Below are 14,072 nucleotides of genomic sequence, written 5' to 3' on the forward strand. Positions count from 1 at the left end.
TGTCTTTAACCTCTCCTCTCTACTCTCTCCTTCCTGAATACAGTGAGTTATGTTCAATTCTGTTCTGTTTTAAATAGCAAAACAATATCTACCCTAAACGCCACATCTCTGTTTCTTACCTTGCAGAGAAAAACTACTTGAAATATTTATCTGCATTTATTTCTATTTCTTTCATATTTATTCCTCTACTCACTGTGATCTGGCTTCTGTCTCCAGAATATCACTGAAAATGCTGTTGTGGTAATGTAGAATCTCCCTCTGGCCAATTGCAGTAGGTATGACTCAGAGATTACCATCTTGTTAATCTTTGAGCAGCATTTGACACTACCAATTACATTTGTCCCTCGGTATACACAGGGATTAGTCCGAGGACACTTGGCATGTATCCAAATCCGTGTGTATTCAAGTCGTGCTGTCAGCCCTGCAGAACCCACATATACAAAAACGTCAAAGTCTGCTCTCCATATACTCAGATTTTCATACTGCAAATGCTGTATTTTGATCCATGTTTGGTTGAAAAAAATCTGTGTATAAATGGGTCTATGCAGTTCAAACCCATGTTGTTCAAGGGTCGACTGTACTTCCTCCTTTCATCACATCCTAGTCTCCTGATTTTCTTACTACCTCTTTGCCTACTTCTCAGTATTCTTTGTGAGATCTTGCGTTTCTGCCAGTTTGTTAAATATTCCTCAGCGTTCTGTTCTAGGTTGCTATCTTTCCCTCTTTACACATTCTTGTAGCTAATTTCATCCATTCTTGTGCTCAAATTATCATATAAGTAAATAAATCTATGACCTTATGTCTAGTCAGGTCCTATATTCTAGACCCTTATATCCATAGTCTGCTGGATACTTCTATCGAGTGACTCCACTGGCACTTCAAATTTATTGGCACCAAAATTAAACTCATTGTCTTCCTCTATCATACTTTTTTCTCTCTCCTGTATTTCTTATTTCAGTGAATAAAAAAAAATATGAGTGAGGAGGGTTTCAGAGTTCTTACAAATTATTTATTTACAGAGGTAGTCTTGTGCTATCTGCCTCCAATGTATGTAATACCTGCACAAATGAATTTGTGGGTTGCTGATTTAGTAAGGCTTATAGGAACTTTACATATATCTGAAAAAAGTGTTCACTCTCACTTATCAAATAAATGGAAATGAAAATGAGGTGGGAAGAGTTTTGTCCATTAAAATGGCAAATATTTTACACATTTAAAAAAAATCCCATGTTGTTTTGTTTATAACAAAACGAGCATTCTTAACCCAAGTTTTAATTGATTAAGCTCTTCTGGAGAGGAATTTGGCAAAGTATATCCAAGAGTCTTAAAATGTTTATACCTTTTGATTCAGCAATTTCCCGTCTAGTAATGTTTCCTAAAGAAATAACTAGATACATATATATAAAGATCTGTTGTAGTATTTTCATAATGTTGAAAACTCATAAACCATCTAAGTAAGAGTGAGAAATTCATAACATAAGTGGTAATATATCTGTTTGATACATTAGTATGTAATTGTTAAAAATTAGGCTTTGATGTGCTATTCATAATAGCAAAGACAGGGAATCAACCAAGGTGCCCATTGATGGTGGATTGAATAATGAAAATGTGGTACATATACACCGTGGAATGGAATACTATGCAGCCATAAGAAGAATGAAATAATGTCCTTTGCAGTGGCGTGAATGCACCTGGAGGCCATTATCCTAAGTGAATTAATGCAGGAACAGAAAACCAAATACTACATGTTGTCACTTACAAGCAGGAGCTAAACATTGAGCACACATGGACACAAACATGAGAACAAGAGACACTGCTAACTACTGGTGCTGAAGGAAGAAGGGAGGGGATGTCTGTTGAAAAACTACCTATTGGGTACTATGCTCAATACCTGGGTGCAATAAACGAACATAGTAAATCCTGCACATGCACCCCTGTGTCTAAAATAAGTTGAAATTATAATCATTAAAAAAAAGTAGTCTTTGAAAAATTATTTAAAGACATGGGGATGGTGATACAGTATAATGATAAAATCAGAATTCAAAAGTATATACAATCTATGGTAGCATTGATTAGCATATGAATAAATGAATATATGCATGGAAAATATACTGGAAGGAAATATCTATATAAATGAAGGTTTTCTTTAAGAATTTACAAGTTAATTTTTCAACTTTTGTTATGCTTTCTTTTCCATGTTTTTATAACAAGTACCACTTTTATAATAATAAAAAAAAAAAAAGGCTGGGTGCGGTGGCTCACGCCCATAATCCCAGCACTTTGGGAGACCAAGGTGAGTGGATCACTTGAGATCAGGAGTTCGAGACTGGCCTGGCCAACATGCTGAAACCTCGTCTCTACTAAAAATACAAAAATTAGCTGGGTGCGGTGGCATACATCTATAGTCCCAGCTACTCGGGAGGCTGAGGCAGGAGAATCACTTGAACCCGGGAGGTTGCAGTGAGCCAAGATTGTGCCACTGCACTCCAGCCTGAGCGACAGAGCAAGACTCCATCTAAAAAAAATAATAGTAAGAAGAAGAAAGATATGTGCATGATAATGACATTCTCATTGGAATCAAAGAATAATAGGCATTTTTTCAGAATATATTTCCAAATTTTATATTTGGATTTATTATTTATTTATTTACTTTTTTTTTTTTTTTTTTTTTTTGAGACAGTTTCACTCTTGCTGCCCAGGCTGGAGTGCAATGGCACCATCTCTGCTTACTGCAAACTCCGCTTCCTGGGTTCAAGTGTTTCTCCTGCCTCAACGTCCCGAGTAGCTAGGATTATAGGCATGTGCCACCAAGCCTGGCTAATTTTTGTATTTTTAGTAGAGACGGGGTTTCACCATGTTGGTCAGGCTGGTCTTGAACTCCTGACCTCCAGTGATCCACCTGCCTTGGCTTCCCAAAGTGCTGGGATTACAGGTGTGAGCCACTGTGCCCCGCCTGGATTTCTATTTTATATTAAAAGTCCTTCACATTGCTGGGCATGGTGGCTCACACCTGTAATCCCAGCACTTTGGGAGGCTGAGGTGGGCGATCGCTTGACCTCAGGAGTTTGAGACCAGCCTGGGCAATATAGCGAAACCCCACCTCCACAAAAAATACAAAAATTACCCAGGCGTGGCCATGTATGCCTGTAGTCCCAGCTACTCAGGAGGCTGAGGTGGGAGCATCACTTGAACCTGGGAGGTTTAGGCTGCATGAGCCATGATTGTGCCACTGCACTCCAGCTTGGGCAACAGAATGAGACCCTGTCTCAAAATAAATAAATAAAGCCCTTCAGTCTTCACGACACTAATAATGAAGTTATCTCCTCTTTTCTACTCCCAATGCGAATTTTAGAATCTTTGATATGTATAATTTTGTTTATTTGGGGGCTGGGCATGGTGGCTCACACCTGTAATCCCAGCACTTTGGGAGGCCGAGGCAGGTGGATCACCTGAGGTCAGGAGTTCAAGACCAGCCTGGCTAACATGGCGAAACCCTGTCTCTACTAAAAATACAAAGATTAGCCAGGTGTGGTGGCAGACGCCTGTAACTCCAACTACTCGGGAGGCTGCAGTGGGAGAATTGGTTGAACCTGGGAGGCAGAGGTTGCAGTGAGCTGAGATCGCGCCATTGCACACTAGCCTGGGTGACAAGAGTGAAATTCCGTCTCAAAAAAAAAAAAAAAAGAATTTTGTTCATTTACTAAAATTGGAGGGTCATTTTGAGTTAAAGAAAACAAAATGATGCATAGGGAAGAGCATGAAATCTGGTGTCATATTGAACTATATCTAAAGCTTGGCATCACTACTAATTTTGACAATTCATTTAATCTTGCCAAGCTTCAATTTCCTTAACCTTATAGCAGGTATAATAATACTTACATCGCCGGGCGCGGTGGCTCATGCCTGCAATCCCAGCAGTTTAGGAGGCTGAGGTGGGCAGATTACCTGAGGTCAGGAGTTCAAGAGCAGCCTGGCCAACGTGGAGAAACCCCATCTCTACTAAAAATACAAAAAGTTAGCCAGATGCAGTGACAGGCGCCTGTAATCCCAGCTACTCAGGAGGCTGAGGCAGGAGAATCACTTGAACCCGGGAGGCAGGGGTTGCAGTGAGCCGAGATCGCACCATTGTCCTCCAGCCTAGGCGACAGAGTGAAACTCCATCTCAAAATAATAATAATAATATGTCAAGGAACTGTTGCAAGGCTTAAGGAGGTAATATGTAAAGTTCAAAATATGGCACATAGTTAATACCCAGTGTTTAATAGTTATAAAATGATGAATGATTGTAAAGAAAAATTTCATTTCAACATTAATCAATGAACTGATAGTTTGAGCATTTAATACTTGCTAATCTTTAATAAATGATAAGTCTTTTGGGAAAAGCACTTGTCCAGTAAGTAACTGATTAAAATGACATGTTTAAGTTTAACCCATTATTGAAAGTGCAAGTGTTTTATTTCTTTTTAGATAAAGGATTTGTCTTCAGACACACTTCTCCAACAGCATGATGATTTGGATTTGGCTTTGGATAATTGTTATAGTGGAGATACAGTAATAATTTTTCCAGGAGAATATCAAGCTGCAAATCTTGCTTTGTTGACAGATGACATCATTATAAAGGGTTAGCAGGGCATCATTTGTAGTTTTTTTACAGCAATGTATACTGGACAAATTGTGTATTCTAAACATGTTTAATGGAATCATTAGAAATTACAATAGAATTTATATTTTACAAAAATCCTTTATATTCCTTTTACAATTAAGACATGTTCATCATATTTTCTATTAGCTCCATTTATATTTTTTACCAAAACCACTTTTTTCTTATCTATCTTTACTGCTTTTCATATCACTTTACTAAGAAAACCCAGATGTAATGCTATATTAAAATATGCTCATCATTTTCTCAAAAAGGCCAATATCACATGCTAACTCACCAAAACAGAAGTAGAAAAGTAGAATTTACTAAATTTCTTTTAGGTCCTGAACATATTTAGAAACTTTCTCTCTTTTTGACTTTGAAGTAAGAGTATTCTCATTTTCTAACCAACAACAACAGCAAAAACAAAAGAAGGACATCCCAGCACTTTGGGAGGCTGAGGCAGGTGGATTGCTAGAGCCCTGGAGTTTGAGACCAGCCTAGGCAACATAGTGAAACCCCATCTCTACAAAAAAATTCAAAAGTTAGCTGGATGTGGTGGCACACACCTGTAGTCCCAGTTACTTGGGAGGCTGAGGTGGGACAATCACGTGAGCCCAGGTTGCAATGAGCCATGATCAAGCCACTGCACTCCAGCCTGGGCAAAAGAGCAAGACTGTCTCAAAAAAGAAAAAGATTACACTATAGTTATGTATCTACTATATTATTTGTTAAAAATATGTGAAGCTGGGCACTGTGCTATGCACCTGTAGTCCCAACTTACTCAGGAGGTGAGGCAGGAGGATCACTTGAGCCCAGGAGTTCGAGACTAGCCTGGGCAACATAGCGAGACCCGTCTCTAAAAATGCACACACACACATACACACACATGCACACACTGAAAAACTTTAGTAACAGCAGTATTGTTGAATGACTAAAAGGCCTCAAAATGGGAGATTACTGATTTAATGTATTTTTATCCCTATGAATCAGGAGTTGGAAAGAGAGAGGAAATTATGATTACTTCTGAACCTTCTCGTGACAGTTTTGTGGTGTCCAAAGCTGACAATGTGAAACTAATGCATCTATCTCTGATACAACAAGGGACGGTTGATGGTATCGTGGTGGTGGAGTCTGGTCACATGACTCTAGAAAACTGCATATTAAAATGTGAAGGAACAGGAGTGTGTGTTCTTACAGGGGCTACTTTGACAATTACAGACAGTGAAATAACTGGTGCCCAGGTATTTCATTCTTTAAAAAGTATGGCTTTATATGACTATAGATAACAGCTTTGAGTGATCTTAATATACAAATAAAGGGTAGCAATTTTTTCATCTTTTAGTGGAATTCTAATTAAACTTAGTAACTGGTAGACATCAACAAAATGAGTACTAGAGTGTCATAGTACGTTTAGGAAAAATGAAATGCTAGGTCCAAAGTAAAGAATATTTAGCTTTGTTTTATAAGTGGGACTTTTTAAAATCTGGAAAACAGTGGCTATAACATAAATCACGAGTCAATCATTTGATAGTTTATCTTTAAAGAAATAAGACATGTAAGTTATCAGATGTTGCTGTTAGATGATGTGATTAGTTCTGACAGCTTCTTAATAATCAGGACATAAAAAACTTGAGGCCAAGTACAGTGGCTCACTCCTGTAATCCCAGCACTTTGGGAGCTGAGGCGGGAGGATCACTTGAGCCCGAGTTTGAGACCAGCCTGGGCAACACAGAAAGACCTTGTCTTTAACAATAAATAAATAAATAATTATAAATTAAGAGCTTGAGTCTTTAGATAACAATCACAAAGATCATTGAAGGACTGGAGTATTGAATGAGAAAAAGGATTAAAGGAAGTAGAAAAATAAGAGCACCTTTTTAAAGAACTTTTTAAATTTCCACTAAAATGAGGAAATATACTTTAGTGGCATTACATGGGATTTACAGTAGATATAAATTTTCATAACTATTGAAACAATTGCTTTAAAAGGTTTTGGACTCCTTTCTAGAGAATCATTTGGGTGGAAGAATAAGGTAATGGATTATATGACCTCAACCTTCTAAGTCTAATGATTCTCTAACATATTTAAATTTTCAATATTTTTAAATATTATCTTTACAATTAACAGTTGCATGTATGATCATGTATTTTCATGTAACTCAATGTTTATATTGGTAATACAGAATTAGAATTTTCAAATCTAAAGAAGATTTTGGAGAGAGATTTGTGTATCTACTTTGTAGATAGTTTTATTTGCTTTTAATTTACAGGGTGCTGGTGTTGAACTGTATCCTGGAAGCACAGCCATTCTGGAAAGAAATGAAATTCATCACTGTAATAACCTCAGAACCAGTGACAGTTCAAAAAGCACCTTAGGTGGAGTTAATATGAAGGTATTATCTTATTTCTTGATGTAGCATTGTTATGAGAATTGTAAGTAATTATAAGTAATAAAATACCAGTTTTAGTCTTAAAAGGTAGTACAAGTAATAAAATATGGTTAAATAATGGCTGATGGGAAATAAGTTTAGCCTTACCTAATTTAATAATTTGTACTTAAACTCTTTGCAAATAACTCTGATCATGAGAAATGGGATAGATTTTTCTCTTAAAGACATTTTAGAGTTTTCTTTGATCAGATCTGTAATACATTTTTTATTTCAAATTACAAAGTAAAGCAAATTAAGAATAATAATATATTAAGAAGCATTTGAAGTCTTACTTTCAAAGTTGTGTTAAATGATTTAAGCTAACCAATTAAAACATTAACAGCAATAATTTCTAGGTGAATTGTCTTCCATCCTTTCTGCTTCTATAAATCCTGTCTTTCTAAGTCCCTCTCTAGGCTTGTAAATGAACTTTTATGTTAATGAAGTTTTTTCTAGAACATTCTAACTCTTTGTTTTATGAACGTACATTTTGTCTCCTCAAATAGATTATAAATTATCTAAGGGCAGGAATTGTATTATATATTACTAGTAGCCTCCCACTCCCTGTATGATTCTGGACCCTAAGTCAGATAATTGGTTGAAAATAAGGTACAAGGCCAGGCACGGTGGCTCATGCCTGTAATCCCAGCACTTTGGGAGGCCGAGGCGGGCAGATCACGAGGTCAAGAGATCGAGACTATCCTGGCTAACATAGTGAAATCCCATCTCTACTAAAAATACAAAAAAAAAATAACCATCCGTGTTGGCACATGCCTGTAGTCCCAGCTATTCGGGAGGCTGAGGCAGGAGAATCACTTGAACTCGGGAGGCAGAGGTTGCAGTGAGCCCTGAACGCACCACTGCACTGCAGCCTAGGCGACAGATCGAGACTGTCTCAAAAAAAAAAATAAAAGAGAAAAGAAGGTACAAATGGTAAATGGGAGCAGTTTTAAAATCTTTGATTTATCTTAAAACATTTTTTCTGTTCTTAAATATTTTTCAATTTTTCAGTGGTCCTTGAATGTTAGCATGCATCAGAATCATTCTTGCAGAGGTCCACTCTGCTTTCTGATTCAGCAGGTCTAGGGTAAAGCCAGAGAATTTGTTTTAGTAAGTTCCTAGGTGATGCTGGTACTGCTGGTTGAACTCACACTTTAAGAATCATATTCCTGATACTCAAAGGGTGAGCCATGGACCAGCAGCATTGGTATCACCTGGTAGTTTGTTAGAAGTGGAGAATTTTGAGCCTCATGCCAGACCAATTGAACAAAATGTGGTCTTTAACAAGCTCCCAAATGATATATATGTAACGTTAAAATTTGATAAGCATGGTTTATAAAATCTGATAAGATCTGGCCTCTGCTTTCTCCAACTTATAATCTCCTTCCAATCTTCCTCTTATACATTATATTCGAGCCACACTGGCTTTGTTTGTGCTCCCAGAAATTATTAACTTTGTTCTGGCTGTTACCTTCACCTGAAGCACTCTTTGTTTGTTTGTTTGTTTGTTTATTTGTTTGAGATGAATTTTCGCTCTTGTTGCCCAGGCTGGAGTGCAATGGTGCGATCTCGGCTCACCGCAACGTCTGCCTCCCAGGTTCAAGCGATTTTCCTGCCTCAGCTTCCTATGTAACTGGGATTACAGGCATGTGCCACCACGCCCAGCTAATTTTGTATTTTTAATAGAGACGGGGTTTCTCCATGTTGGTCAGGCTGGTCTCGAACTACTGACCTCAGGTGATTTGCCTGCCTCTGCCTCCCAAAGTGCTGGGATTACAGGGGTGAGCCACCACACCTGACCTGAAGCACTCTTTCTATAGACTTTCTTATTACTATCTGAATGTGATTGTCCCTCTTCAAAGAAGGCTTTAATGTAAAGAACACTCAAGTGGTAACCTCTCCCCACCCAGTCATGCTACCCCATTACCTTATTTTCTCCAAATCACATATTATTTGAAATTATTTATTTTCATGTTTATTATGTTATGAGAGGTTGGCTCCACGGGTTGTATCCCCATACAGAATTAGTTGTTTTTATCAATAACTGATAAAAGTAAATTGAAAACTTCATTTAATATTTTCTTACACTTATTTTTTTTCTTTTTCTTTTTGTGGAAAATGGGGTCTTGCTATATTGCCCAGGCAGGTCTTGAACTCCTGGGCTCCAGCTATCTTTCTGCCTCTGCCTCCTTAAGAGCTGGGATTACAGGGCATGAGCCACCACACCTGGCTCATTTAATATTTTCTTATTGGCTGGGTGTGGTGGCTCACACATGTAATTCCAGCACTTTGGGAGGCCAAGGCGGATGGATCATGAGGTCAGGAGCTCGAGACCAGCCTGGCCACAATATTGAAACCCTGTCTCTACTGAAAATACAAAAATTAGCCAGGTGTGGTGGCACGCACCTGTAGTCCCAGCTACTTGAGAGGCTAAGGCAGGAGAATCACTTGAACCAGGAGGCAGAGGTTGCAGTGAACAGAGGTTGCTCAAAAATAAATTTTTTTTTTTTTTTTGAGACAGAGTCTCACTCTGTTGCCCAGGCTGGAGTGCAGTGGTGTGATCTCGGCTTACTGCAACCTCCGCCTCTTGGGTTCAAACAATTCTCAGCCTCAGCCTCCTGATTAGCTGAGATTGCAGGCGCCCACCACCACGCCCGGCTAATTTTTTTGTATTTTCAGTAGAGACGGGGTTTCAACATCTTGGCCAGATTGGTATTGAACTCCTGACCTTGTGATCCGCCCACCTCAGCCTCCCTAAGTGCTGGGATTACAGGCATGAGTCACCGCGCCTGGCCAAAAAAATTCTTATTAAATATTTTTGTAGTTAATATTACGTTAGTTGGTGTCATGAAAATAGCACTTAACACTTGTTCAAAATTGAGAGTCTTGGTTGCTTTAAAAAATCTGTTAATCCAAGAATAAAGTCTAAGCTAATTTTTATATGTTCATTACTTCATTTTTTAAATAAAATTATTGAAAAACTAATTTCCTCAAATAATTTAATAGGTTCTTCCAGCACCCAAATTGAAGATGACAAATAATCATATTTATAGCAACAAAGGCTATGGAGTAAGCATTCTTCAACCAACGGAACAGTTTTTTATTGTAACAGAAGAAGCTCTCAACAAAAGGGCTGCTTCAGGAGATAAAAAAGATGATAAAATGCTCTTCAAAGTAATGCAAAACCTGAATCTGGAAATGAATAATAATAAGATAGAAGCAAACGTCAAGGGGGATATCAGAATAGTCACAAGTTAAAATATCTGAATTGATGTTAAAGTTTTATATTTCACAAATTGGTTTAATAAATGATTCTCATATCCCACTGAAATGGTAGTTTCAATTCAAAGCTTAATTAAAAAATATTTAAATATCATAATGCTTTCATTGAATGATTCATTTTAACATATTTTTAAAATAATAGCTTTATTAAGATATACTTCACATGCCATAAGATTCACACAATACAAAGTGTACAATTCAATGATATTAGTATATTTTTAGTATATGGTACAGTCATCACTATTTAATCCAGAAACAAATACGGTTTTAAATACTGTTTTCTAATACTCTTCCAATAAAAAGTATTAGGTGTTCTATATAGATAAAAGACAAAATTTAATTTATAGCTAATTCCCAGTAACCAGAATAAGACAATATGTCATACATTAAAATAGGATTGTTTCTTTAAACTCATTCTTGTAGGTATACATTTTAGAAGAAAAAAGTGAAAAAAAGAAAAAATAGGATAGATTCAACAGCAAAAAACAAGGAAATCCAAAATAAGAGAGGTAAACAATACGGAAATGTATTTCTCCCTCATAGTCAAGAAGCACAGAGGTACTCAGTATAGGGCTAAGAGATGTTCCTTGTGGGAACTCATCGTAGGGCTGGGAGGTAGGTATGTAGGTAGATAGGTGTTTTGCGTTGTCAGAAATTCAGGTTTCTTCTATATTGTTTCACGATTATAAGATTACCATGAAAAACCACCATACGATCCAAGACAGCAATTGGTAATCAAGCTTTCATGTCTGGTTTTCAGCCAAGCAGAAGGGAAAGAACCTTTCTTCAAAGTTGCACACATTATTTTGACTTTCATGCTTCTACCTAAAATGTAATTACATGGCTACACTTAGCTGCAAATGAGAAATATAATCTTTACATTGGTTGGTCATGTGGCCTCTAAAATAGAGAGTTGATTTTCTAAGAAACAATGAATGGTCTTTTTCCCAAAGCAGAGCTTATGTTGACTTAAGAATACAAAAAGAAATAAGCACTCAGGCTTAAATACTTAAACTTTCGACTTTTACTTCATGTTATCTGTAACCTAACAAAGGTTATGCTGAATTGCCGTACACAATCATCTTTTGAGGCTGAGAGTTGATCGTGTGTGTGTGTGTGTGTGTGTGTGTGTGTGTGAGATGGAGTCTTGCTCTGTTGCCCAGGCTGGAGTGCAGTGGTGCGATCTCGGCTTCCTGCAAGCTCCCCGTCCCAGGTTCACACCATTCTCCAGCCTCAGCCTCCCGAGTAGCTGGGACTACAGGTGCCCGCCACCACCACTCCCGGCTAATTTTTTTGTATTTTTAGTAGAGACAGGGTCTCTCCGTGTTAGCCAGGATGGTCTCGATCTCCTGACTTCATGATCCACCCGCCTCAGCCTCCCAAAGTGCTGGGATTACAGGCGTGAGCCACCGCGCCCGGCTGATCATTTATTTTTAAAAGGGCATGATTGTTCTTCAGTGTTTCATTAAATAGCACTTTTTTAAAAGAGGAAAACCTATAGGCAGTTCCATAGATTTTGTTTATACATAGTCTGTGTACACAAAGACTTGTTAATATAATTCCAGGATTGTCCTTGGGGGCCTTAACAAGAAACATCTTTCTATAATGAATGTAGTGAGTGTTAATGGTGGAGATTTGCCTTTTCCATCCCCTTCCCCCACCTTTCTCAGTTTTTGGCTTCAGAAAGAGTAGGTGATGGGCAAAGTAATATCTTTGAAGGTGTACAATAAAAGCAGTAGCCTTGTGTGAACAAACTTCTTACTCTGGCCATCTACCTCCCTTCTGTTGCTGTCACTGGTTTCTAACCAATTTGTCTTTTCCCAGGCCAACTACAGAATATAGTGATGCTGTTTTTTTTTTTTTCCTTTCATGATTCTAAAACATACATAAAGCATTTTTAAGATTTTCTAAGAATTTTGATGTTTCATAAAATTATTTTTTTTCCTCTTCTACCTTTCCTCCCGTACCTTTCCCCCCATACCTTATAAATGAAAGACTGAATTTATATATCGTATTAGTTTTCCACTGCAGTCATAATAAGTTACCATAAACTTAGTGGCTTAACACAGATTTATAATCTTACAGTTCTGTAGGTCAAAAATCTGGCATGGGTCTCACTTGGCCAAAATCAAGGTGTTGACAGGCCTGCATTCCTTTTTGGATGCTCTAGGGAAGGATCTGTTTCCTTGTTTGTTTGGGTTGTTGATAGAATTCAGTCCCTTGTAGTTGTAGGATTCAGATCCCTGTTTCCTTGATGGTTGACAGCTGAGTTTCTGGTGGCTTATTGCATTCCTTGGCTCATGGCCTCCACCCATTTTCAAAGCCAGCAACAGTGGATCAAGTGTCTCTCCTCTGAGTCTCTTCTCTATTCTTATGTCTCATCTCCCTGACTCCTTCTTCTGCCTCCCTCTTCCACTTTTAAGGACTCATGTGATTAGATTGACCCTGCCTCGATGATCCAGGATAATCTCACATCTCAAGATTCTTAACTTTATATATATAATTATATATATAATTATATATATTTATATATGTTAAAAGTTAAGAATCATATATAAGAACTATATATGATTATATACTAGACAATATAATATATAAAATATATAATTAAATATATAAATAATATATAGTATAATATATACTTATTAAATATTTAAATATGTACCTATTCTTATTCTTATTTAAATATGTATATATTCTTATTATATATTATATATATTTAAATACATATATTTAAAAAATTAAGATTCTTGGCCTGGCACGGTGGCTCACACCTGTAATCCCAGCACTTTGGGAGCCGAGGCAGGTGGATCACCTGAGGTCAGGAGTTCAAGACCAGCCTGGCCAACATGGTGAAACCCCGTCTCTACTAAAAATACAAAAATTAACTGGGTATGGTGGCGTGTGCCTGTAGTCCCAGATACTTGGGAGGCTGAGGCAGGAGAATCGCTTGAACCTGGGAGATGGAGATTGCAGTGAGGCAAGATCGCACCATTGTACTCCAGCCTGGCAACAGAGCGAGACTCCGTCTCAAAAAAAAAAAATCTTGAGATGTGAGATTATTTATTATATAATAGAGAGATATAATGTACACATAATGTATTATATTAATACAAAAATGTAAAACTGTAAAATGATGTATTTAGTGGTTATTTTTTACATATCAGCATGAAAAATGTTTCACTGTTATGCCTGTTAAGATGAGAAACATTAAACATTTGATTATATAGCCAACTGCTTTGTTACCTTTATCTTAAATTTATTTCTAGGTATGAAAGAAATATGGAATTTCAAAGTGTGAAAATTCCTAAAAGTGCTTCCATTTAAGATAAATCCTAGGGTGACCAATTCATCCCAGTTTGCCCAGGACTTTCCCAGTTTTAGCGCTTCTTCTGTCTTAGAAAAATAGATAGTCCTGGGCCAGTTGAGACATTTGGCAACTCTAGTCAGTTCCCAGGAAGAAAAGATTCTTTTTACATCTTTTTGTTATGTCTTAGATTTATTTTTTTACTCTTTAATTTTGTGTATACATAGTAGGTGTATATATTTATGAGGTACATGAGATAATTTGATACAGCATGCAATGAGTAATAACCACATCACAGTAAATGGGGCACCCATCACCTCAAGCATTTATTCTTGCTTTTTGTTACAAACAATCCAATTATACACTTTTAGTTATCTTTTTAAAAAATTTTATTTCAATCATTTTTGGGAAG

At 37.2% G+C, this 14,072-nt stretch overlaps 1 protein-coding gene across 2 annotated transcripts in view; it reads left to right on the plus strand.

The window, feature by feature from the left end:
- Window positions 1-10,447, plus strand: part of SHCBP1L (SHC binding and spindle associated 1 like) — a 48,667-nt gene extending 38,220 nt beyond the window's left edge. For both annotated transcript variants that reach the window (XM_050766277.1, XM_050766287.1), the window contains 4 exons: window positions 4,468-4,621; window positions 5,633-5,883; window positions 6,913-7,035; window positions 10,078-10,447. In XM_050766277.1, coding sequence (XP_050622234.1) covers window positions 4,468-4,621; window positions 5,633-5,883; window positions 6,913-7,035; window positions 10,078-10,329 — 780 coding nt within the window. In that variant the 3' untranslated portion in view covers window positions 10,330-10,447. The remainder of the gene's footprint in view (window positions 1-4,467; window positions 4,622-5,632; window positions 5,884-6,912; window positions 7,036-10,077) is intronic.
- The last annotated feature ends 3,625 nt before the right edge of the window (window positions 10,448-14,072 follow it).

The sequence above is a fragment of the Macaca thibetana genome, chromosome 1, assembly GCF_024542745.1.
Source record: "Macaca thibetana thibetana isolate TM-01 chromosome 1, ASM2454274v1, whole genome shotgun sequence".
Classification (NCBI taxonomy): domain Eukaryota; kingdom Metazoa; phylum Chordata; class Mammalia; order Primates; family Cercopithecidae; genus Macaca; species Macaca thibetana.